This window comes from Ambystoma mexicanum, chromosome 13 (assembly GCF_040938575.1).
Source record: "Ambystoma mexicanum isolate Mex_15411 chromosome 13, UKY_AmexF1_1, whole genome shotgun sequence".
Classification (NCBI taxonomy): Eukaryota; Metazoa; Chordata; class Amphibia; order Caudata; family Ambystomatidae; genus Ambystoma; species Ambystoma mexicanum.
In genome coordinates this window covers 546,103,555-546,129,813 of record NC_090938.1, presented here as the reverse complement: position 1 = coordinate 546,129,813, position 26,259 = coordinate 546,103,555, and the positions used below count along the sequence as shown (strand labels likewise).

At 46.6% G+C, this 26,259-nt stretch overlaps 1 protein-coding gene across 2 annotated transcripts in view; it reads right to left on the bottom strand.

Moving 5' to 3' along the window:
- Nucleotides 1-26,259, bottom strand: part of SLC4A1 (solute carrier family 4 member 1 (Diego blood group)) — a 244,823-nt gene that overhangs the window by 183,109 nt on the left and 35,455 nt on the right. For both annotated transcript variants that reach the window (XM_069634298.1, XM_069634299.1), the window contains 2 exons: nucleotides 6,971-7,038; nucleotides 921-1,101 (listed from right to left, as the gene is read on the bottom strand). In XM_069634298.1, coding sequence (XP_069490399.1) covers nucleotides 921-1,101; nucleotides 6,971-7,038 — 249 coding nt within the window. The remainder of the gene's footprint in view (nucleotides 1-920; nucleotides 1,102-6,970; nucleotides 7,039-26,259) is intronic.

Here is a 26,259-nt window from a genome sequence, read left to right as displayed (position 1 = left end):
GCCCATTGACTGCAATATTTCCTTTTCCATTCCTTTAAAAAGCAAATTCTCACGAAAAACAAAGATGGTGCTGGACTTTTGCTTTTGAAAAACCACTGTCCCAGCTTCAAGCGATGGACTGATTTACACCAAACCAGAAATAGGAATATCTGCAATGGTTTGTGCCCAACTTGTTTCTTGTTTGGCGCACACCCGTTTGCTGTGTGCCTGTTCCAATGAAGCACCTTTTTCTCATTGGGAAAATGAATGGGCTTGGTGCAAAACCAGTTTTTCTATGCTTAATAACTTAGACCTATTTGCCCCAAATGTTCCTGTTTGCAGGGGCTACGTCAGGAATACTTCTTGGGGAAAATGTCAACTGAATCCGTGTAGCGAGTCAAACATTATTAGCAATAGAATGTGCACAAAAGTCAATTGTTCATAGGTTTCACCTTAACTATAGGACTGCCACTGTCACCCTATAATATATGTAAATATGTGTGTGTGTGCACCCAAAAAAGTGGTCTTGCTCTGCCAATAGGATTTTATACGGTATTAGCATAATTTACCTAAAAACATTTGACCTAAAACCTTTGATCGAATATTTTGACCTTTTTTCAGTCAAATTTAATTAAATATATATATATGGGGTGGGTAAGGGTATAGATTAGGTTGAGGGAAAGTGGGGGTGGTTATGGGGGGTCTCTCCCCACATTTTAGACCAAAAAAAGGGCAAATAAATTTGATCAAATGTGATTAGGTCAAATGTTTTAGGTCAAATAGACCCAAGCCTTTTATACACAATTAGCGGGGGAGGGGCATTAAGTCCCCGCCTCCATCCAGTGCAGGGCCCACCCTGGGCAAAACACTTTATTATGCCAGCATTCAGGGTCCGTAAAGTAGATAGAGATGTTTAACAGGGGAACAGGAATCTGGACTACCTTTTGTGAAGGCTCTGCGCAGTTCGAGGAGGCTCCGGTAGGTCAGGTATGAAATGTGTGGCTTCCCCCACTGCTGGACATCCTCCTCGAAGTCCTCCTCCATCTGCACCCAGCGAGCAGCCTCCATCCAGCGCAATTCTTTGTTCTGATCCATCACGAGCTCTTGCAGCTCAGTGTAGGCCTGGAGGAGCGAGAGGATGGAGGGAGAGCTATGTTAGAGGGAACAGAGAAACAGAAGGACGGATGGCCGACAGAAGAGAAGGGAAGGAACAAGAGGATAGGGTAGTGTAAGTGAATAAGAGAAGGAAAAAAGGATGTGAAGGGGAGAAGGAACAAAGGATGACAAGAAGAGAGGGAACGGAAAAGGCAGTGTAATAAGGAAGGAAGAGAAGACATTGAATGGAGGAAGAGATGGAGAGAAGGAAGAAAGGAAGAGAAGGTGATACAGATGGAAAGAGGAGAACTCAAGAGGTAATAGAGTAATAGACAGAGAGGAATCAAACTACGTGGAAGGAATAGGAAAGAAGGGACATGGAAACAGGGAGAGCATGAAAGAAAGTTGGGAGGAAACACATGGCTCGAATGAAAAAGGGAAGAGGAGTGTTGGAGTGAAGAGGAGAAATGATATGGATGAAGAGAATTACCAATGAACAAAGTAGAGTGATAGACGAAAATGAAGCAACAACAAAAGAAAGAGCAAGAGAGACCTGTGAAAGACAAGAGAGCAACAAGAATAAAGGAAGGGAAAAAGAAAAAGTCACATACAGAGGGCGCAAGGAAAAGATGGATAGGTGACAAAGTTAAAAAAGGAAAGAAAGAAAAAAGTACAATATAATCAAGAACAAAAAAAGGTAAGGAGGAAGGTGGGAATACAACGAACATTGAAAAGAAAGAAAACATATAAGGATAAAGGAAATGGAACCAAATGAAAGAAAGAACAAAAGAGAAAGAAAGAAAAATGACAGGCAGCAATGACAGAAAAGCAAAGAATTTTTAAAAGAGAAAACAAATGGCAGTAAAGGAGACTCTTGCCACTTATTTCTTTCTAACCTTTGGCCCTTCCCACAAGGATGTGTCTTAGCTCTTGCCACTTATTCCTTTGTAACCCGTTGCCCCAACCATTGAAGATCTTTCTTGATCTTTGGTATGAGTAGTTTTAGAACACCTGGGCCTCCCATCCGTCCATCTTGGCTTGGCGATTGTTCCTTTCTAACCCTGCCTTAACCTACAGGATCCATCTGGTCTCATGTTCCTTTCTAAACCGTGGCCCTCCCCTCAATTATCCATCTTCACTCTCTTGATGTGTTCCTTTTTGACCATTGGCCCCTCCCCTCCAGGATGTGTCTTGACTCTAGACACTTGTTCCTTTTCTTTCCTTTCCTTGACCCACCCTTCAGGGATCCATCTTGACTCATGGCATGTGTTCTTTGCTAACCCTTAACACCTCCCCGGTTGTACAAGAAATATTATTTTTGTTTGGTTTTTTTTAATGGGGGAATCCCCCCACAGTCCCTCTACCCCCACTACCTCCCTACCCCACACCCTGGCTGCCCATACTGCTATCCCTTAAATATATATGTATATTTACTTCCCTCACAAAGTGATTTTGTCAAGGTAAATTGCCATGGAGTAATTTACTTGGATAAAACCACGTACTCTGTGTTGCAGATGACACTTGTTTTGTGTTCCCAGAAGCTCAATGTTTCCCGAGCCCTGGTTCTCTCTAAGCTTGACTACTGCAACAGCCTCCTCCTCAATCTACCTTATTCCACTTTGTGGCCCCTTCAGCTAATCCAGAATAGAACAGCAAGACTTATCCTTGGGTTTAAGCCCAGGGACCACATCTCTCCTGCCCTAAAAAGTCTACACTGGCTCCCGGTTGCTGCACGGGTCAAATTCAAATCCCTCTGCATCATTCACAAGGCTGTCTGGGTTCAGGGACCACACTATCTGCAACTCTCTCTTACAAAATACTCTCCTTCTAGGCCTTCCTCTGGCACCAACTCTGTGTGTAAAGCGTTGAGAGCAGGAGGTTGTTCGCTTTTCTCAGCTGGATCCCTCCTATGGAACAGCCTTGCCCTCCCTCTGTGTCTTGAGCAGGACCATCTTATGTTCTGAAAGCACCTTAAGACTTTCCTCTTTTCGTCCTCCTTCCTTTCTTCCCTCCTGCTAATCTCAAAGTTGCTGTGATTGGTGTCTTGGACCCTTATGCATCTTTGGGGCCCCTGATCACTCACTCCCAATCTCCCCAGCTTCTGTGTACCTCAGCACTTGCCTCGACACAGCCTTCGCACTGGTGACTCGCACTTTTCTACCCAACGCGCTCCTGGATGCATAGGATTTATGATACCGTGCACTTCATCTGTGACACCTCAGCACCTATCCAACTGCCCTCTTCCTTGCTACACTTGCACATTCTGACTACTCACAAGGCATAGTAGGTTTGGCTGTATCTTCCCCCACTGTATTTTATGTATATTTGTTTTAATTGTATTGCAATCCCATGTTCTCTCCGTGTTGCCCTGTGGGTGCTTTGAAACAGAATTAACTCGCTGCAGAAGCGCCTAACAAGCAAACGTTAAACAAACAATAAATCAATAAATATAACCCTTGGCCCTGTCTCTTGGTTTCCACTGCACATGTTCCACTGCACCTATTCATTTCTATCCCCTGTCTTCCTGGCTAGGATCCTAGATGACTCTGTTCCTGCTTTTTCCTATCCCTTGGGCCTCCTCTCTGGGATCCTGCTTACCCGGGGTGCCTATTTCCTTCTAATACTCAGCCCTCCTACAGGACATTGCCAGGTCTGGAAAAGATCTGGGCTACGCTAATGTCGGGACTGTTGGGACTCGGGGCTAGCTAAGCTTTTAGTTGTAGCCCTTGAGCCTCTATGCGGGGCTACAACCAAACGACGTGTGGCTGTAGCCCCCTCAGGCCCCACTAGCAACACCTCTGCCCTCCTCACTCCTCCGCTACATACAGTGTAAATCCAAGCTGCCCAGTCTAGCTTTGGATCCATCCAAGCGGTCTCTGCTATAGGGGCAAACAGCCAATTAAGGAGCGCTTGGAGCAATCCTGCACCAGGGCTTGAAGTGTTTAGACATCAAACATTCCCTGATTTGCCCTCCCCTCTGCAGCCCAGTGTGAGCTTGCCCTTCCTCCAGTACATTTGGGGGCTGCAATTGTGTCAGAGTGTCCCTACTCTCCATTAAGATCAGCTGGCAGAATAATGCACAGAGCTGATCTGCTCAAGGCTGCCAATGTGCTGCTGTTTCTTGATATGCACACTTGCACTCCTGATGTCCGGGAATCAGTGGCGTCGCTAATGGGGGCCTGGGGGGCCGCCCCCCCGTGAGACCCTGTGCCCCCCATTTGCCCCCCTACCTAAAACGAGCAGTGACCATGTTCTCCACCTACTTTTGTCTGTGCCCCCCGACTTTTGTCTTTGGCCCCCTCTGTGCCCTTCCTAAATTTGATTCCTGGCGACGCCACTGCCGGGAATACAGTTTCCTGCTGCTACAGTGCAGATCGCCTGTTATCCTCAATTATTTTCAAAACGAATAATAAACACTTTGCTTCCTCTAAGCAAGGTGCCTCAATCCAGCGAAAGGATGGATGGGGCGGTCAGGTTCCCACTCATGTAAAGGCCTAGCTAGGTAGAAGATATTTTTGCAGATGCATGGATCCAAGCAGCGCGCTCTAAAATTGTTGTTTTAAGTGGACAAGAGGCAGTGGGACAAGCAGTCTCGGCGTAAGAATACAGGCGGCGGACACAGGAGAAAGAAATGGAGGAATCGCGTCATAGAGGGAGAAAAAGAGTAATGATGTTATTTTAAACCAATCCAGGCCGGGTCCAAGTGGATCTTTTGAAAGTGAAAGCGCGAGGAAAAGGCTACAGACTCACTAGTGTAGGCAGCATGAAAGCAGACAGGAAGACAGGTAGACTGGACGGGACAAGAAGGCAGTGCCATACAAGTACATGAGCATATAAAAGCCCTGATTGAAAAGCACTGCAATGTTTTATTTATTAATTTATTACATGTATATAGCGCACCTAACCCTTGGGCATCTGGGCGCATATGCTTAAGAATATGGTTACAACCAGTCACATTATAGTCTTGTGCATAACGAGATGGTTACATCCAGTTACTTTTCATGCTTAGTCAAGTGCAGAATGCGAATACATAGAGGGTTAGTGTTGATCAGGCAAAACCTTTCCACTCTTTAGTAGTACAGTAAACCCACCATGGGCTTCTAATTAACTTCGCTCCAGCACCGCTATGCGTTGGGGCGGAAGGATAGCTCAGAGGCAAGGGAGGAAGGATAGTTCAGGGGCAACGCATTTGTCTTGCAAGCAAGACACCACGGCCTCAACCCAGGTACGAATCCTGCTCCTGCTTAAAAACCACTGTGTTAGAAAAGAACAATTATAATGATAAGGTTTGTCTAAGTCTGTGCAATGGCTTCCTGAAGGAAGACAGGGTTTCAGCCCCACAACACCTGTGCTGGGAGGTGCTTTGTGTATTCATTCCATGAAGAAAACCCCTCCCTCTTATCTACCAGTGCAGGTTGAGGTATCATTTTAATGACATATCGCAGAAAAGATTGGCCTCCCAAGAGGAGACACTGAAGGTCGGGACCAGCCATTATGCAACAAAATTGCAGTTTACCTTGAAATCTTCTACACTTCCATGATACAGACAGCGTAGGAAATGGGCCGAGCAACGTTTGTCTTGCCAGAACGCTGCTTTGCCTTGAGGAGCCGGGGCTAGCCCAGGATACTCCCAGACCTGTTCCCACCGAGTCTCACCCACGAGCACCCGCGCTTCAGAAGACCTGCCAAGCAGAAACAGCCAAAGCCTCACATTCTGTTGAGAAGCTGTCCATATTGGTATATATGGCTTGCAATTGACAGGCATTTTTGTGTCAGGTTGGGTATAGTGACCAATGAAAAGAGCAGAGTGCAACTTCCATTAATCGCTCAAAAGGGTTTCTTGCTGAATCGCTATCACAGACATGTTTCACATTTAAAATTGTGGGCATTCTTATGTTCCCCAAATGATCCTTGGTTTCATGCAAATCGCCAGGGTTGGGTTTCATCAATCGATACTGTGTGACATGGCCTGGGGCCACTCCCCTCGCCTCCCCCACGCCCCAGGAAGAAAGGGTTCCCAAAGTATTTTTTTTTCTATTGCCAGCACTGGAGCCTAGGGGACAAGCAGGAAGTCCATGAAAGATGCTCACGAGGAAAGGAAAGACAGTAGCGATGCTTGAATGCAAGGACATGATTATCTCCAGGGACCATCCATCACTTGCAACCTAGACACAGTAAGGTCCTTGCAACCTCTTCTCATCATATTCTCCTCATTAACTGGACTCATAGCCGCCGCCTTTGTCCAAATGAGTTCCCCCGCTGCCTTGTAGAAAGACTGTAAGCCGCCTCCCAAGGTCTACAATAGTTACCTCTCCTACTAACCATAAAGTGTGTTTGTGATTGTGAGCGAGGGCACTTCACATCGCTGGATGTCACTAATACAAAAAGTGGTTGTACGTCTTTGAGGCGATAGTTGGATTTATTCCGTTTTGTTTTGAGGGAAACACAACTGGCCGTTCTCACCAAGTTCCAAAAGATGGTTCCATTCATCAACGACTTCCGGATCACTGGCAAGTTCCTAACCTCTGATCACATTTGTTTTCCCTCTATTTCTCCTCCTGTCTTCAACCCTCAGTGCCCCCAAACCTTCATCCAAACACCCACCATTGGTGTCTAACTCCCCATACCTGTATTTACACACTGCCCATTGCCCAAGGCACCCTCTTTTTGTGTGACCCCAGCACCCCTCCTCCCTACTAGAATTGTTTCTGCTCAACACCCACGCTCCAATAACTGGTACCATCTTCTCTGCCCTTGTATCACCCTACCACCTCATCCTTAGACTTCCTGCCCTTTGGCCTCCTTCAATCGACGTAGGTCCAATCCCTGTGCACCCCTGCCTGCTACCCCTTTGAGTGTGTGTGAGTGTGTGTGTGATGCATCGCGCCGTCATCACCTGGTGGGTCGCCCGGTAGGTGCCTGGCCTCTGGGTGGGCACCGAAACCTGTGGCTCCAAGGAGACGCCTGAAAAAGAAAAGCAAAATGTCAACTCCTTTGCTGCAAATGATGTTCACTTCGCAGCGCTCCGGGCTGTGCCAGGGCGGCATGGCCTCACCTGGCTCTTATAATGAGGACCAGAGCTTCATTAGAGAGACCCCAAACAACTCCCAGAGAATGCATTGTTAACAGGATGGATGTGGGAGAGAGGTGTCAGAAGTAAGGTTAGGACTCAATCATGGGCCGGGTCGCTGCAGTGCACAAAGTGACCACAGGCATAGGCTGCTTCATTACAAAAAACCTTGGTATGGTGACAGATCTATTACATGCTTCCTCACTAAGAAGTAATTAGTGATCTTCTCTTTTGAAAATTTACCTTTCGATATAAAATGGTCATCATAAAACCACGAACAGTGTCATTTGTGAAAAATTACTACAATTGCAATTGTGTGGATTACACCTAATAGAGGACTATCCCCAACTTGAAAGTTGGTGTTTTTCAAAATAATTTCAAAATATTTTTGAATTTTTTGATCCCGTATTAGGACCAAAAGGAGAGCGACTACGTGGCAGGGCTTACTACCTAGCCTTTTGCTTTGTGGATTTGTTGAGTCAGGGTGTCTCCAGACTCTTCGCAGTCAGCTCCCATTAAGATTGTTCATGAAAGTACGAACAGTTTAACTCTTACTTACCTTTTTTTATTAATCAAACTTTCCAAATAAGACTTGAACATTTGTGGTGCCCACTTGTTTTTCGTTTAGATCTATTACACACCACACTGTTTCGAGCACACTTCAAACACAACAGCTTTCAAACAAATCATACTGTTCTAACACACTCCACTGAGCCAGACACAGCATATTTCAAATAAGCCCTGAAGCCTCTCACACATTTCACATGCACAGCACCTTTCATACACACCATACAGTTTCTAACACTCCACCGAGACAGAGACAGAGCCTTTCAGGGTCACATACTGTCTCTAACACACTCCACAGAGACAGATGCAGCATGTTTCAATGACACATATTGTCACTAACAGACTCCACAGAGACATACACAGTACCTTTCAAACATACCACACTGCCACTAATATACTACATACAGAAAGACACAGAACCTTTGAAACACGCCGTACTGTCTCTAACCCATGCCACAAACACAGGCACTTCACCTTTCAAATACGCAGAAACAGACGCAGCATCCTTCAAACACATTGTGTTATCTCTAATGCACTCCACAGAAAGAGACACAGCATCCTTCAAACACATTGTGCTATCTCTAATGCACTCCACAGAAACAGCCACAGCATCCTTCAAACACATTGTGTTATCTCTAATGCACTCCACAGAAAGAGACACAGCATCCTTCAAACACATTGTGCTATCTCTAATGCACTCCACAGAAAGAGACACAGCATCCTTCAAACACACTGTGCTATCTCTAATGCTCTCCACAGAAACAGACACAGCATCCTTCAAACACACTGTGCTATCTATAATGCACTCCACAGAAACAGACACAGCATCCTTCAAACACACTGTGCTATCTCTAATGCACTCCACAGAAAAAGACACAGCATCCTTCAAACACACTGTGCTATCTATAATGCACTCCACAGAAACAGACACAGCATCCTTCAAACACACTGTGCTATCTATAATGCACTCCACAGAAACAGACACAGCATCCTTCAAACACACTGTGCTATCTCTAATGCACTCCACAGAAACAGACACAGCATCCTTCAAACACACTGTGCTATCTCTAATGCACCCCACAGAAACAGACACAGCATCCTTCAAACACACTGTACTATCTTTAATGCACTCCACAGAAACAGACACAGCATCCTTCAAACACACTGTACTATCTCTAATGCACTCCACCGAAACAGCACCTATCAAATAAGTTTCTCTTAATGCACTTTAGGGACGCTGGCCGACACTACAATTCAGAGGGGTTGTATCTTAAAACACTCTACAGACAGACATTGCCTCTTTTGTACATGCTGTTCTTTCAGAGGGACAGGCATTTAAAGGAATACAAACTTACCAAAGAGGAATAAAGACTTACCAAAGAGGGTTCCTTTTACAGGCCAATGTATACTTCAAATGGACTGAAACAAGGATGAAAATTGACACCTATGCTGTTTAATTTATATGTCAGTGACATTGACCAACTATGGCATGACAGCCACTCCTTTCCGGTCAAGTTGGGATACTTAAACCTGCACTGGATATGATCTTGTTTTTATTTTTGACAAAACACCTCTTGGTTTACAATGGAAATTTGATTTGTTTTTTCAGTACGCTCTAACAATAATCTATTAGTGAATGGTCAAAAATCTAAGATCGTAATTTTTTGCAACCAGTCTAAACCCAAGACTATGTATTGGGTGTCAGGCAGCCATAGACTCGACAGAGCTGACTCTTTAAGATATTTGACTAACAATAGTTCTGTGTTATTATGGAAGGCTTCTTTGATGGATAAGGTTCGACCATATGTATCTCATCTGAAACGGCTTTACAATCACCTATGCAAATACACCATCCTACCAATATCGGGATACTTTATCATGAAGATCGAACCAGTATTACTTTATGGTCTTGATATGTCCATTGCAGATTGAGGGGACCATCTGAACGTTTTACAAGGTCAGATTTGGAAAGATGTGCTGGGGCTTGCTCTTTCGGTACCTAATGTTATCATACAACATGAGTTGGCCTTAACTTCACTTCAATATAGATATTTATGGAGACAATTGACAATTTATGGAAAGATCATCTCGCCTCCTTCCAATTCTTTGCATGGTGATCTGGGTCGAATGGTTGAAGAGGGCTCAGTGGAATCCATTAATTAATTTAGGTGTAAAATGCAAGATGTATTAAACTGAATCAACTCCACAGAAGCAAAATGTATTAATCGACCAGGCATTGCAAAAACCAAGCTTTTTAGGAACGATTGGTTGACCCCACCAGAGCAAATCTACACCTACAGCCTGTACAAGGAATATGCCAAGTTCCTCAAAAGAAGGGGGACTTGTCACTATATTTACACCATTTTCCTTGCAATAAGGCGCATGCTTTGTACCTAGGCTTTCGATTGAATTAGTTACCTACCTTGGAACGAACAAGATTCCGGAAACATAACTGATTGCCGATTTTGTAACAGCTTGTGCTCAATGGAAACTCTGAGACACTGGGTAACTGCTTATTCTTCCCTGCACTTTATTGGAATTTGCCATTTTTACAGATAATACTCCATCTGACCAGGACTCTGCTAGGAACTTATTTTGGTCCAGACTTATGTTGCGAGAGAATGTATTTTGATTTTTATCACTGTGCCGTTTTCTTTCTGAGTTTTTGGTGCTTCTTGATCATTAATGGCAATTTGTAATTTTAAGGTTTTAAGTCTGTTACTATTTTTCTATTAGATTTTTGACAACATTTGAGTGTATGAGTTGTATCTACATGCTGATGAATTCTTTTCTATATATATTTGTGAAAAGTTTCGTGAAAACGATAACACAATAAAAATGTTAGAAAATAAAAGGAATTCAGAAACACCGTCAGACCACCGTACAGACAAGCTGTGTCACACATGTAAAACAGAAGTGTGATTACTGGAAGGTTATGCATTAATCTAAACCACTGGCATTGCTCTTGGCAAACCTCCAGGCCACATTTTCCCAGCATACCATCCAATTACAGATAGGCCAAATCAGGCTCTGCCAACCAAACACAAAGGGGCAGTCCACCCCAAACTACTAGGCCACGTCTCGTCGGCATGAGACGACAAGCAACCCCAGACATGTTTCAGCTTCATTGGGAATCCGGGGTGAAGTGTAGCATGGGTCTCTGGTAGCAGCAGGCTTGGGACCCCACCTGGGCGTGCTTGTCCCACTCAGGGGGACATTTTCAAAACAGAAAGGAGATGTTCTCGAAGTTTTTGAATTAATCTAAACCACTGGGGTTGCTCTGGGCAACCCTCTATACCAGCGTGTTTCAGTCTGTCATGCCATTGTAGATGACGATAGATCATATGCAAATCAGGTTTGCTTCTACCCCAAAAGGGGCAGTCCATTCTGCATGAGGCCCTAAGCAACCTCAGACATGTTTTAGCCCCATTGGGCATCATCAGTGAACTGTAGCTTGGGTCTGGTGGCAGGACCAAGATTGGTGCGCATATGGCTAGTCGCCCTGTGCAATAGTGCAGATGCGCTAAAAGACGATGGGATGAAAGGTTGTCTAGAGCAAGGCCAGTGGTAAATATTGCTTCTTAGCCTTCCACCCATCACATTTGCTGGTTTAATTGTGTCTTCCTAAATTGTTTTGTGTTTTGTTTGTTTATTATTTGTATTGCGCACCAGACAGTGGGTATGCCCAGACATGGGTCCCTTGCTTGTTGTGCCATACGGAACCAAGCTGCACCTCACTGATGAGGTGCATCAAGTCCAAAACATGTGTGACATTTCTTCTGTTTCCATGCAGAGGGGGCAGGGCCTAGCAGTTCGGTCTGGACTGCTTCTGCAGGACCAAGAGGGATATGCATTTGTGGCTGGTCTCCTTCTGCAACGGCGCAGATGGGCTAAAAGAGTACGGTGTGGGTGGTTGCTCAGAGCAAAGCTCGTGGCATGGGTGAGAGCGATTCATAATCTTCCACCCATCACATTTAGTGGTTTTCGTTTTTCTCCTGAACCAAAGAGGGTGTGCCCAGGCGTGGGTCCCTTGCTCGTTGCACCACATGGAACGAAGCTGCAACTCAATGATGAGGCCCAACACGGCCGAAACATGTCTCAGGTTGCTTGTGTTTTTGTGCAGAGGGGACGGGTCTGGACTGCTCTCTTTAGTGACAGGCCTAAGACTGATTTGCACATGGCTGGTCCCCTTCTGAAATGGCGCGGCCGGCTAAAAAAGCGTGGCGCGGAAGGTTTGCCAGAGCAAAGCCAATGGTTAAGACTGATCCATAACTTCCCACTGATGACCTCTTTTGGTTTTCTTTTGCAAACACGAATAGAAAACCTGCAGACGGTCTGTATCCTAAAGCACTTTGGCACTCCACAGACAGACAGACACAGCGTATTTCACACAGGCTGTACTGTATCTTACAGCACTTTATAAAAAAACAATGCACTTTCCGATGCGCCATAAAGGCCCAAGGACTTCATAAACAGAGACCAGGACTTCACGTTAACAAGATGAATCTTATATCACTTCATACAGGCCACACTGTTCACACAAGATGCAGCGTAAAGTGCTGTGGAAATGCGTCGACTAATAATAACGAATACATGTGAACAAATAACGAATAGAAAATACTGAAAAAACACCTATTTTTTATTCAAAATATATATGGGGTGGGGTAAGGGATTAAAACGGTTGGGTGGTTGGGGTCGGGTTATCATCATAGAGAAACAGAGAGGTGGGGGCACATTTAACAAAAATAAATACGTATTTTTCGTTTCGTTAAAAAAATGTTCGTTAAAACATTTTTCGTTAAATTCACATAGATCCCTTTGGAAATACTATCAGATCCCTGACCCACACTTGCTATTCTAATACACTTCACAAACAGAAAGACACAGCACTTTTCAGGCAGAGTCCACCTTGAAACGCTTCACAAACAGACAACCTCTTTCATACTTCACTACACAAACACAGAATATTTCAGATCTGGTTACCTTAAAGCACTTCATAAAGTCACCAAACTTTCCAAACAAGCAGTGTATCAAACCACTTTACAAACACAGAAAGGTGAAGGGCCTGACGCACAAGCTGTATCCTAAAGCACTACACAGACACAGCCGTTCATAACCACATTAAATCACCATCACCTTACAAACACAGACACACCCTTAAGACCAGCTTTGTCTGTAAGCACTTTCCAAATACAGTGATTGCCAGGGCAGTGATGCCATGGTGTGGATGGTTGAAAGTGGTGAAGTCGAGATGAGGGGGGGGGGCACATACGCTGAGGTTTGAGAAGGCATGCCTTGAGTAAACACGCTGCCGGAGTATTGGTCAGGGAGGGGCTCCTTGGGTGCTACGGTCACAGGACACGGCGATGCTGTTTCCATAACAAGTTCTAGGGCCTAGCTGTTCGTTCCACTTGGAGTGAAATGTTGGCTAAACACTGCGATTGCACCGTAAATGGCGGGTCTTTGAGTTTGTGCGCGGTGTCACGTGGGCCCATGGGATCCAGCATCTTGATTCGGAACACCTTTTGGTCACAGCTTTATTAATGAGAATTGCTTTATATATATATATATATATATATAATTTATTCTTGCATTTGTTGTTGAATTTCAACCTTATACAAGTGTTCTCATTTGTAAGGTTTCTCATTTATAATGTTTCCTTCTTTTCTTTCTCTTTTTTCCCCCTTTTTTTCCTCAAAAAGATAACCGGAAGAAAGATTTCAGAGAGGGAGAGCGTAAAGAAAGAAAAGAGGACACTTCCATGTAGACTCTGTCAATTATTGAAATGTTTGAATGAGGGAGTTCTAACTTGGACATTATCCAGTGGTTGGGTCATTCGACTCAAGTTTGAAGGCCAATAAGAATCGAATAGTTGCCAAATTTAAAGATATGGAATCCGAGTTGAAAATCATGGACCACATGTCTTCACTGGACAATGATCTGAGATGTCCCAGGTGTTTGAAGAAGCGTTGTCTTCTCTCGTCTGATGAAGCTGTACAGTCTGTTCTTCGCTGTTCTAATGTTTCCTTGTTGGATTCAACTGCACAAAATCTGCATTTGATTTCTGATTTTGGGAGAATTTTTCGTGAAGTCAGCCCTTCATTGGTGCACCAGGGGTTGAAGTGCAGCCTCATGAAATGTGCTCCATGTTTCAGATCTGGACATTTTTGGAGGTAGATTGGAATTTGATCAAGTGGTTTCTTGATGAAGCTACCTAGTTGGAATGCTTCGTAGGTTAAGCAGGACTCCCAAACAGCTATCCACTCCGACTGTTTACATGTGTGTTTGTGTGTGTGCGTTATACGCCCTCTCATATAGAATATGCTCATCAATATCAACCTTTTTTCAGCAGGTTCTCACAGTACTGTTCCCATTTGAATAGGAATTACTTGTTCTTGTTAGTAGAGGTTGTAGCCACGGTTGGAAGCAGTAATAGTTCTTCTGGGTGGGCCAATATGCATTTTCTATAGAGACTCACCGCCTGCCATTCAATCATTGACTGGAGTGGTAGGATGCCTAGTTCAAACCATATCATTTGTATTGGAAAACACTTTGGTAAAGCTAAAAGTGCCCTCCAATATATGCCCTCCAATAATTGCTTATTATAGAAGACAGGCCACTCAAAACAGTTGGGCAACCCTTAATATTTACATCAGGGTTTTGGTGTGCCTTTTGTTTCTGGTCCCCATTCCACAAGGGGGATTGGGGGAGAGAGCTGCATCCAGCTATTAACATGGTGTGCATTGTTCTGCGTCCTGCGTGGTGGGCGTTCACACCCATGAAATGAGCCTTGGTTTACCCCAGCATGTCTCCCCATTCTACTTTATCTGATGGTCCAGTACCCCAGTCCGAGGCCTCTAAACCTTTTCAGATGGGGGGTCCTGCATTTAGAACCACGGCCCAAGGGCTAATTTATTTATTGCACAGTTTTATACAGCGCTACATGCCACAATCGGTCACCTCGGAGTGCCAGAAAGATAAAGGAAAGGCAAGAGGAAGAAAAAGTAAAGAAGCATTACCTCCTGGTCCATCTTCCTCGCCACAGTACCTACTCTATGATGTCAAGGGCTGTGACGAGGAAGACGTGGACTCGAGTAATGAAGATTACGGGTAAGTAATCAGGCGATTATGCATTACATTGTCCTGGCAAGTAAAATCCTAGAGTGTAGCGTAATGCGGGATGGATTCTCTGTCCAACGTTTTTCGTTAGGCTGGTCGCTGGCTGTGACTGAACTCTGCCGAACAGTGTGCCAAAAAGCTGATTGCCGCATTGGGGGTCAACAGTGGACTTTCTAAAGGACAATGCGGACAGTGACTCAACCAGTGCATTCATCCTTCTGGACATTTCTTCGGCATTCGACACCTTGAGAAATAAGATGCTACTAAAAGACTGAAAGAACCTGGGGTAAAGGAATGTGCCTTGTACTGGAGTGCATCCTTCCAGACCGAGAGAACAGGCATGTAGCTCATGGCACCGTTCAGGTCACCCCCTCACAGCATGATAGAAGGTGGACCCCAAGGTTCCAATCTCTGGCCTCTTCTCCTCAACATATACCTGCTCCACCTTGTGGATCTCATTAGCAGTACGGGCCTCACGTTCTTAAACTATGCATATCGCACACAAATTGTTCACACACTCACTAACAGCACCACAACAGACACGTCTTACTTCAATACATGACTTGCACACACAGACTCTTGCATGACCTCTAACAGGCTGAAATAGTGATCTCATGTTCTGTGGTGCCCTCCTAGCTACCTCTGCAGCACTACCCTGTCTGGACATAATGGGGCCTTGCCTCTAGAACTCATAAGGACCTGCCTCTTCCACCTCTGCACCTCAGAACGCGCCATACCCCACCCAACCTTCACAGACACACACAAACTCTCTGGCTCTCAATCAAAGAGAGGATCCATTCAAAACAAAATGTATGCAGAAGTCACTGTGCCTATCACAGCTGGGGCCCAAAGGCCAACACAAGGACGTTCTTACACTACAACAGTCAAGGACGCTCCCATCCAGCAAGAACGCACTAGTAACAGCATCACACATCAGCTGGAAACCGGATGGAGTGTCCTCTTTCTCTTGAATTATGGAACTCCCAACCCAAACACTTCTGAATGCAAGAAGAACATCTATCCTTGGAACAAACATCTAAAAACCTTGCGTTTCAACTAACATCAACACAGGATCAGCACCAGAATCCCCACCACGTATGCACCTACTCACCTCAACTTTCCCTCATAGAAGGCAGCCTTTAAACTATAGAAATGACCAGGAACGCCTGCACAAACCCATTGGAAAATGCAACTCACTTGGGTTGGACTCCACGCAACCAAAACGGAATCGAAGCATTATTTGTTAACGCCGGCCGTCCCGCCTTACCTCCATATAGCTGGATGAATGGCCACCACCACCACACACACTCCTCCCCTTGATACCCCATGAAAAGAAAAGACCATAAAGTTAGATAAGTACTGCACACTTGTTGACCATATATGTGTCTTTGGGAACCTGTGGACCTATAGTTGTCTGAGGAACAATGCACCCTGCTCTGCTGGATACTTTGAAGACCTTCCTGCCGGTTTATGGTCTTTGCATCGAATATTTTCCATCGAGTGTCCTTCGCATCGAAAATTTTGCATTGAAAAAATAAGCATTGAATGCATTTTTTTTATGGGGGTTCCCCTCCAACCGCCCCACCCCCCTGTTTTTTACCCTTTAAAACCCACAAAAAATAATGAACCCTTTACCCTTTAGAAACATGCATTGAATGCATATTTGTTCGATGCATATGCCTAGATGGAAAGTAATTGGATGGAAAGTCCATTGATGGATTCACCAGGTACCCTTCCTGCCATTGCGTCACCTTTACTATGGGACCAAGGATATAGAGCTCCTTGTCTCGACATGCCTGCATTTCTTACTGGGCCTATGTGTAACAATCACGCTCCTTGAGGTCAGCCCATAGGTCAGCCATTCTCTTTTTCCTACTGGCGACAGTCCCAATCTTCCTAGAGATTTGTCAGGGCTTGCTTTCCAGTGCGCTCAGTAGCAAGTCATGGGCCGGAGATCCAATGAATGCGCCATTGCTGCGTTGTTGGATTTTGCATTCTACCCCTGTGGCGGCCATTCGCCCCCGTCACCTTGTCCTTTCACTGTCAGCCCACCTCTTTTCACCTCCCTGCAGTGGGTGCAATCCCTCTAGGCCAAGGGATGGCGCACCACACTTTGAGTAGCCCTCGCTCCATCTTTTCTGCTCATCTCATGCAGGGTTCAGCTGGCTTCAGCACCAGGAGAATAGGAGTGCTGTGTGGCCTGCTGCCGTCTGTGCCACGCTCAGGGGGGTTTGAGGCACTGAAGAAGACATGTTGGGTAGCGCATGGCTGACAAACGCTGTTCTTTATCAAACAGGCTTTGCCCTGATGGGGAAAGGTCTCAGCAGACCCCACTGGACAATGGGTGAGGTCTGGGATGACTCCCAATCTGCCCCACAATATTGTAGGACAAGCTTGATGCAGGTCTGCCTTTTTTCATTTCCAGTGGAACTCTGTCTCTCAAACCAAAAGTTCATGTCTCCCAGAACCCTTACCCCTGCCCTTAAGCAAATGAGAGCGGATCGCTCTGGCCCGCTCTGCCCCTTATATTCCACTGTGCACAATGTATCTCTCAGAAAGTGAGGGACAGGAAGACACAGTGGGCCTCATTATAATTTTGCCGGTCCGTAAACAACGGTACCGGTAAGCTACTGGTACCGTTGTTACCGGACCAGCAAACTACGAGTTCTGCTCGCGGGTGCCTTCCCGCCCGCCAGGTCTGACCTGGTGGCCGGGAAGGCGCCCGCGATTAGAGCATGTAGGATGCATGGTGCCGGTGCATCCGACCTCCCCATTCCCATTGAGCCCTATGGGGCTCAAATGGGAATGGGGAGCATTTGTTTCCGGCGTATGCAAATAGGCAATTACCGGGTCCGGCAAGGCCGTAATGACCCGGTAATTGCCCATCCGTGGGTGCCAGAAAGAAAATGATACCAGCGACAGCCGTTTTACCGGCACGGCTACCGCCAGTATCGTAATGAGGCCCGGTGTGGCTTTTTGGCCCTGGGTGAGGACTACAGATGTAGTGGCCGTGTTTGCTCAGCACAACTGTTTCCTAAGAGGGGCGCTTTTAAATGGTTCTAATTTGGTCAGGTAAAATATAGGAGAAAAATCAACCACCAAAATAGTCTTTATCGGTCTTTGAGGCCGCCATTAAACTGTGTGATAAGGATTTCCGTAGCACAATAGTCTGACCTCTCTGAAGATGCTAGGCAAGAACAGGAGGCCCAATGCCAGTGGAGCCCTATTGTGCTGGATCCATGGCCTTGAACTGTCACTCTTCATACCTGGCCACACTTGCAAAGTCTCTTTTTAGTTTCAGCTATTAAGTGGCAGTGAACACAAAGCCTATAAACCCAACAACTGTCATGGGCAGTGAAGGTAGGATTGAAAGGAGATGTGAGGAGGGGCACGACCTGTGGATTGTGTTTGGTTATTTACCCTCCCATTGGCCACCCCTGGCCATGATAGTCCTTATTGCCATTCCCACCCACTACATGCCCCTCCCCTTTCCAGGCTTATCCCGTGGAACCTCTTTGAGTTTAGCTTTGTGCTTTCTGAGCAGCCTTCTTAAAAGTGATGACTTAACTGCAGTGCCAGACCAGCTGATGATATAGCTAAACTGCCTTAACCAAGTGTGCCTTCAGCCACTTCATTTATAAGCAGCATGTGTGTCCTTAAAATTAATTTGTGTTAAAAACAAGCATTTACAAAGCTAACAGTTTGGGCTCTTCAATAGGCAGGAGATAGACATTTGCCAGTCGCTGCCATAATATGCCCAGGTACTGCCACATTTTTCCAGCAGTCATCTTATTGCCAGGAAGTACCATTATGGCAGTGCTTGAAAAATGTGGATTCCCATACCTACACAGGGGCTGGCTCACAAAGTCTCCCACTATACCCTGCCAGTGTACTTCCTTCCTTCGGCCCCCGGGATCCTTATACACATGCCACCCTCTCCCTTCTGCCCCCCACAGTCTCCTCCTGTTGGCTGCTCTACAATAACGGCACACAAGAGAACTTCAAACATCGGGCACTTGAGCCTTCCGAAGCTCATAACACAGGCTCACATAGTCCGAAGGACACTGTCGCATAACTCTCAGAGGACACCATAGAGCCCGCAACAACACCCATATGCCTTTTTCTTCTCTCTCTCTGTCTCTTTCTCCAGGAACGTCATTTGGGGGTCGACAGAGGTCGCACTTGCGACCTCTGTGGTCACCTTTGCGACCTCTAAAAAAATGAACATGAGGGCCACTAGTCTAACACTTTCAGCATTGAACCTAAATAAGAAAGAATAGGAATGCCAACAAATGTGTCTTTCTGGAATTCTATACAATAATTGCTAGACTCATTAAAGGTTTATTTCAGGCACACTTCAGGGGTGAGTCACTGATTTAGTCTGTTCTTAAACGCCTCAACTCAGCCTTTCATCCTTCTGAGGTCGATAAATGGGTACCAACACAGGTTGGGTGATATTGGGTGTACATTTCTTCTATGTAAAGTGCTTAAGTTTAAGAGCTATATAATAACACATCATTATCATTTGGTCATGGACGTCTGCTTGCAATCAGAGTAATTTGGTAATATGGGCCTATAGACACTGATCTTAATGATACATATGCTGATCCATTCAGGTATGAAATGTACATCACATTATAGTGATATCGTAACCATATTTTTCATAGTGTACAATGCTATGTGATGCCACTTCCTGTTTTGTCAACGGGTGAAAGGTTGTGTTCCATCTCTTCCTGCGATATCACTTTGGGGTGGGGGTCAAATGACATCACTTCCTGTGATGTCATCAGGGGTCAAGGGTCGTGTGATGTCACTTCCGCTACCCCTGGCATTTTGGTGAAATGGCGTCCCCGTCTTTCTCACACACACCTTTCCTTTCCACATATTTCCCTTCTGGCTGCACCTCAGCATTCTGAGTAAACTACGGTGGAGATAAGTTCTGAGCTCGGCCTGCGTTACATTTAGGTGAGACGAGGTCATTCTATAGAGGATTTTTACCTCCCTCTGTTTACAAACAGCCCAGAAAGACGTGGCAACCACACAAGAGTGTGTTATTCCTCTAACTACTCTTACGTTGACGCTAGCACTTAATTCCTCACAGTCTAGCCTCTTCTTAGACATACTCTGTACCATAACTTTTTCTTTTTCTATACCTCTCGTAGATGTTATCTCTTCACCTTGCCTCCAATTTCTCTCTTTATCCTGCTCTAACCCTTGTTCTGTTTCTCTTTCTCATAGTCTCCCTCTCTCGTTAGATCTCTCTCTAGTTAGGCCCCTTCTCTCTCTCTCCCACACACCTTCGTAGACTCCGTCTCTCATAGCCTCTATCTTTAGTTCAGATGTTCCCAGTCTCCCCATGGTCTCACTCTCTCGTTAGCTCTCTCTAGTAGCCCCCTTCTGTCTCTCCCCCACACACCTTTGTAGTCTCCATCTCTCTCTATCTTTATTTCAGCTGTTCTCAGTCCCCCCCATAGTCTCCATCTCTCTCTATCTCTCTCACTGTCTCACTTTCTTTTCAACGTAGTCAGTCTTTTTCTCTCATAGTTGCCCTGTCACTTTCCCTTTTTTTCTATTTCACTCTCTTCCTTTGTCTCAATATGTTAATGTGTGCCTCTCTCTTCTGCCTGTGTCTAGTGTCTTATTTCCATGCCCTTTAACCCGTGCATACAGCGGTGTTGCTAGGTCTGGGAAAGACCCGGGGCTACGCTAATTTCGGGACTGTCGGGACTCGGGCTAGCTAGCTTTTTGGATGTGGCCACTGAGCTTCTATCGGGGGCTACAACCAAAAGACCTGAGGCTATAGCCCCCCCAGTGCCTCTGCGTGCATATGTAAGTCGTGAATAGACAAACCACACATTTCCATAGAGTTGCGTATACATCCCCCACAGTTCATATGGAGCCTTCCTGCCACCAAGCTGTACATTCTCTATGATGGCACAGGCAGTTCCGACGTTATAAAACCTAAACCCTCTGGGTCTCAGTTTGCGTTGGCTGTGTTCAGGTTTCTGTTTATTTCCAGCAGTCTTATATGATTGTATACGTTTAGCCCAGTGGCCAACATTATCTTGGCTGCTTGCAATCAGGGGCCAAGTCCTAAAATTGAAGTGGGGGAATTTATCAGCAAATGCACTGGGGTGTGACATCGCTAGAAATTAACATACCAAGATAAAATATGCACATTTCATTACATTGGCTTTACATAACCACCCACATTGCACAGGACGAATGGCATTTGCCTTTCATAAAATCAACAGACACAAAACCAAGAGATGACATTTTCTTCTAATAGTGTTTTTGAAAACGTTAAAAGTGCATGTTTTAAACTCCAAGAACCAATACAAATGTTTTCCCTGGGACTTGCATTACCGAAATGGGACATTAGACCTTTAGTTTGTTATTTTCATCAGGTTAAATAGTGCAGTGGTGAAGTGTCAGCCTGCAAACCTGACGACTGTCGTTTGATCCCTGTGGTTGGCTTTAATGCATAAATTCAAAGAGGACATACAATGTTTCTCGTTTTAGCTGGGGGCGGATGGGGGAACTGAGTCCACCCTCTGAAAAAAGTGGGTGGACTCCATCCCCCCACGTGTTCCCTCGACTTGAGCCCTGCTTGCAATAGAGTCGGGATTGACACTGCCCATGGGCGTCTGTGTGAAAAGGTGTCATTGGTCGCAAAGGGGTCAAGGAAAGAGCATTCGAGGGGTGATGGTGATAGAGAGAATCGGAGGGTAGCAGGGGAAAGAAGTCAATTACGGCAATGGAAGAGAAAGCAGCGGTGACGATGACATGAAAATCAGGGGGATGACGATGGCATAAAAATCACTGTCTAAAATGAGACCGGAATCTGTCGATGACGATGAAAGAGAAATCAAAGGGGTGATGAAAGAGAAAGCAGGAATGACAATATAAGAGACGTCAGTAAGACAATTACACAACACTCAGTGGATGACAATGAAAAAGAAGTCAGGAGCTGATGGTGAAAGAGAAACCTGGGTTCGGGGTGGTGTGAAAGAGAAAGCAGGGTTGATGAAAGGCAGGGAAAGGTCAACCTATGAAAGAGATGTCCGTGTGTAACACTGGGAAGATGATGAAAGAGAAACCATGGTATGGCAATGAAAGGGAAATCATGGGAAGACAGCGAACGAGAAATCAGGGTGTGACAGTGAAAGAGAAATCAGGGGAAGACAGCGAACGAGAAATCAGGGTGTGACAGTGAAAGAGAAATCGGGGGAAGACAGCGAACGAGAAATCAGGGTGTGACAGTGAAAGGGAAATCAGGAGAAGACAGTGAACGAGAAATCAGGGTGTGACAGTGAAAGGGAAATCAAGGGAAGACAGTGAACAAGAAATCAGGGTGTGACAGTGAAAGGGAAATCATGGGAAGACAGTGAACGAGGAATCAGGGTGTGACAGTGAAAGGGAAATCAGGGTATGAAAGTGAAAGAGAAATTTGGGTATGAAAGTGAAAGAGAAACCCAGGGAAGATGACGAAAGAGACAGCAGGGTAGCAAAGTGAAAGAAAAATCAGGGTTAGGTGATGAAAGAGAAATCAGTGAGGGACAATGAAAGAGAAACTTGTGGTAGAGAGTCAAAGAGAAAACCATGGGAGACGATGAGGGTATAAGCATGGCAATGAATGAAACCAGGGAAGGAGATGAAAGAGATATCAGGGTGTTCCAATGAAAGATAAATCAGGCGGAGATGATGAAAGAAAAATCAGGGGAAGACGGTAAAAGAGAAATGAGGGGAAGACGGTGAAAGAGAAATGAGGGTGTGACGACGAAAGATAAATCCAGGCTAGGTGATGAAAGAAAAATCAGGGTGCGCCAATGAAAGGGAAATCAGGGGAAGACATGGAACAAGAAATCAGGGTGTGACAATGAAAAGCAAATCAGGGGAAGACAGTTAACGAGAAATCGGGTATGACAGTGAAAGGGAAATCGGGGGAAGACAGTGAAGGAGAAATCAGGGTGTGACAATGAAAGGGAAATCAGGGGAACACAGTTAACGAGAAATCAGGGTGTGACAGTGAAAGGGAAATCAGGGGAAGACAGTGAACGAGAAATCAGGGTGTGACAGTGAAAGGGAAATCAGGGGAAGACAGTGAACGAGAAATCAGGGTGTGACAGTGAAAGGGAAATCAGGAGAAGACGATGAAGGGCACATCGAGTTTGAGAATTCTGAGGAATACAAAATGAGAACCGAGTCGGGGGTAACGATGGAAGAGAAATCAATGTGTGCGCGTGAATAAGAAACCTAAATCCGAGAAGAGACGGGGCGAGGCACGCAGGTTTTACACTGGTTGCTGTGTACATTGCTCACGCCTGCGGTCTTCAAGGAAAGCACTATAGGGGGGCGGGGGGCAGCTTGTTTGGAGGTGGTGCCGTAGACATTTACTTACTCACTGGCGAGGTTTAAAGCAGCAATCCCTGTGCATTTCCCTCCGAGCGCAGTGTAAGTAGAAAAGGAAGGAACGGGTGGGACCAGGAGAAAGGGGAGACTGGAGAAGACATGGACAGTGGGGAAGGGAGGACAGTCCGGTCCCTTCCAAATTAAGTTTAGTGAGCCGGGGCCTAGGGGACCGGCTGTAGGCAAGCGCCTCGCCACTAGTAGGCGCCGAGGGACGATGTGCGAAATGCAAGAAACTCCCCGTGGGGGGATATTTCCCGTGGCGAAGGGTGGCCTCTATGCAAATTCAACATTTAATAGGAGGGCGGATTTTAATATAGCGCACACCAATAACCGAGTTACCTCTGGGCGCTAGAGTGTGCTTCATGCCAGAGGGGTGGGCCAGGGAGGAACCACCCTGAACCACCCTGTACGCTCGCCGATAAAGAGCCTTGCCTTTGGGAGGCAGTTTTAGGATCCTGGTGTTCTTGTCCCATACCCCCACAACGCAGCCACCCCATTGAGGGCTCGGCTTCGAGCGTGGGAAGTTCGCCAGTCGCCAGGGGTGCGACGTGCCAGGCAGAGATCAGACACAGCAACCCGACCCATCGCCCCAACCTGCTCGTTGCCTTTTACAGGTTTCCTTTTAGTCTTAAAAAAGTTTTCAAAACTAGGGGCAGCCCGCAACCCGTATGCCTCAAAGCATTTAACACACAATGTATACCTTTACACATATGTGCAGGGCACCTTTCATAAAAGAAAACGTTCGTAAAACCGTATTCAAAAGCGTTTCACACAGAGTTGTGAACAGCGCCTTTCATAAAAAAGCGTGCCCCAAATCACTTTAAACAGAGATGCCCACAGCCTCCTTTCAAAAATACTACAAGGGTCCCGCGTTATCCTGCGATCCTACGCAACACGCTTCATAACAAAAGATTCAACGCACTTTGCGCAAAAATCCCCCCAACGCACCCTCCCTAATACCGTATCCCAAAGCGCTTTGCACAGCAGCCTGCCTAACAGGCGCATCCCAAACCAACGCACGCAAAGGGGCACACAACACCTTCCATAACACATCATCACCGAGTGGTGCATAGCAGCCTCCCTAACAGGCGCATCCCAAACCACTCCGAGTGGTGCACAGCGGCCTCCCTAACAGGCGCATCCCAAACCACTCCGAGTGGTGCACAGCGGCCTCCCTAACAGGCGCATCCCAAACCACTCCGAGTGGTGCACAGCGGCCTCCCTAACGGGCGCATCCCAAACCACTCCGAGTGGTGCACAGCAGCCTGCCCAACAGGTGCATCCCAAACCGCTGCACACAGAGGTGCACGCAACACCTTCCATAACACATTATCTCCGAGTGGTGCACAGCGGCCTCCCTAACAGGCGCATCCCAAACCACTCCGAGTGGTGCACAGCAGCCTGCCCAACAGGTGCATCCCAAACCGCTGCACACAGAGGTGCACGCAACACCTTCCATAACACATTATCTCCGAGTGGTGCACAACAGCCTGCCTAACAGGCGCACCCCAAACCGCTGCACAGAGGTGCACGCAACACCTTCCATAACACATTATCTCCGAGTGGTGCACAGCAGCCTGCCTAACAGGCGCATCCCAAACCACTCCGAGTGGTGCACAACAGCCTGCCTAACAGGCGCATCCCAAACCACTCCGAGTGGTGCTCCGAGTGGTGCACAACAGCCTGCCTAACAGGCGCATCCCAAACCGCTGCACACAGAGGTGCACGCAACAACTTCCATAACACATTATCTCCGAGTGGTGCACAGCAGCCTGCCTAACGGCGCATCCCAAACCACTCCGAGTGGTGCACAGCAGCCTGCCTAACAGGTGCATCCCAAACCGCTGCACACAGAGGTGCACGCAACACCTTCCATAACACATTATCTCCGAGTGGTGCACAGCAGCCTGCCTAACGGCGCATCCCAAACCACTCCGAGTGGTGCACAGCAGCCTGCCTAACAGGTGCATCCCAAACCGCTGCACACAGAGGTGCACGCAACACCTTCCATAACACATTATCTCCGAGTGGTGCACAGCAGCCTGCCTAACAGGCGCATCCCAAACCGCTGCACACAGAGGTGCACGCAACACCTTCCATAACACATTATCTCCGAGTGGTGCACAGCAACCTGCATGATGGTGTGCCACAAGGCGCTTTACACAGGGAAGTGCGCCAGTCCTCTTCTGGAACTGTATCTCAAAGCGCTTCACAAGTATGACTCCTGTAGACACGCAGGCAGCTGTGCAGCACTGCAGCCCGCCTACAACATGCTGGCAGAGCTGCAGGGGGAGGGCGGAGAGAGCAGGGGCTACATATTCAGGGGGCTGAGGGGGGTCTATTCCCGACACAAGGCCTTGGTTGTTCTCGGGGTGGAGGACATCTAAGGGGCCCCTCACCAGAGAGAGAGAACGTTCAATGTCTGCACGAGGGCCCTGTGTGTTCCCTTGGAGATGCCGAACACCTCAATGCCGCATTCCCTCTGCTTTAGGTCCCCGGGGTTGTATTTATAACCCTGAGATTCCCTTAATATAACTTCATGTTCTAAATGCGTCACTCTTTTCATGGCCCCATCCTGCGCTGCTGTCTTTGCGTCACTCTTTTCATGGCCCCATCCTGCGCTGCTGTCTTTGCGTCACTCTTTTCATGGCCCCATCCTGCGCTGCTGTCTCTGCTCTTCCCTCACACCTACAGCGTTGCAGGCATCAGAACTGCGCACAGTGTACCAGGGGTGGCCTCAACTACGGGGCACACTGCTCCGGAAGTGGCTTCAAGAAGTGGGCGCCGTGCTCCAGAGGTGGCCTCAACTACCGCCATTGTGCTCTAAAGGCGGCCTCAACAGCTCTGTGCAGTGCCCTAGAGGTGGCACCAAGAACTAGGCACAGTGCTCCAGAGGTGGTCTCACCTACTGGGCACTGTGCTCTAAATGCGGCCTTAACAACTGTAGGCAGTGCAGTGCAGAGGTGGTCTTAAGAAGCGGGCACAGTACTTCAGATGTGAGCTCAAGAATTAAGCAC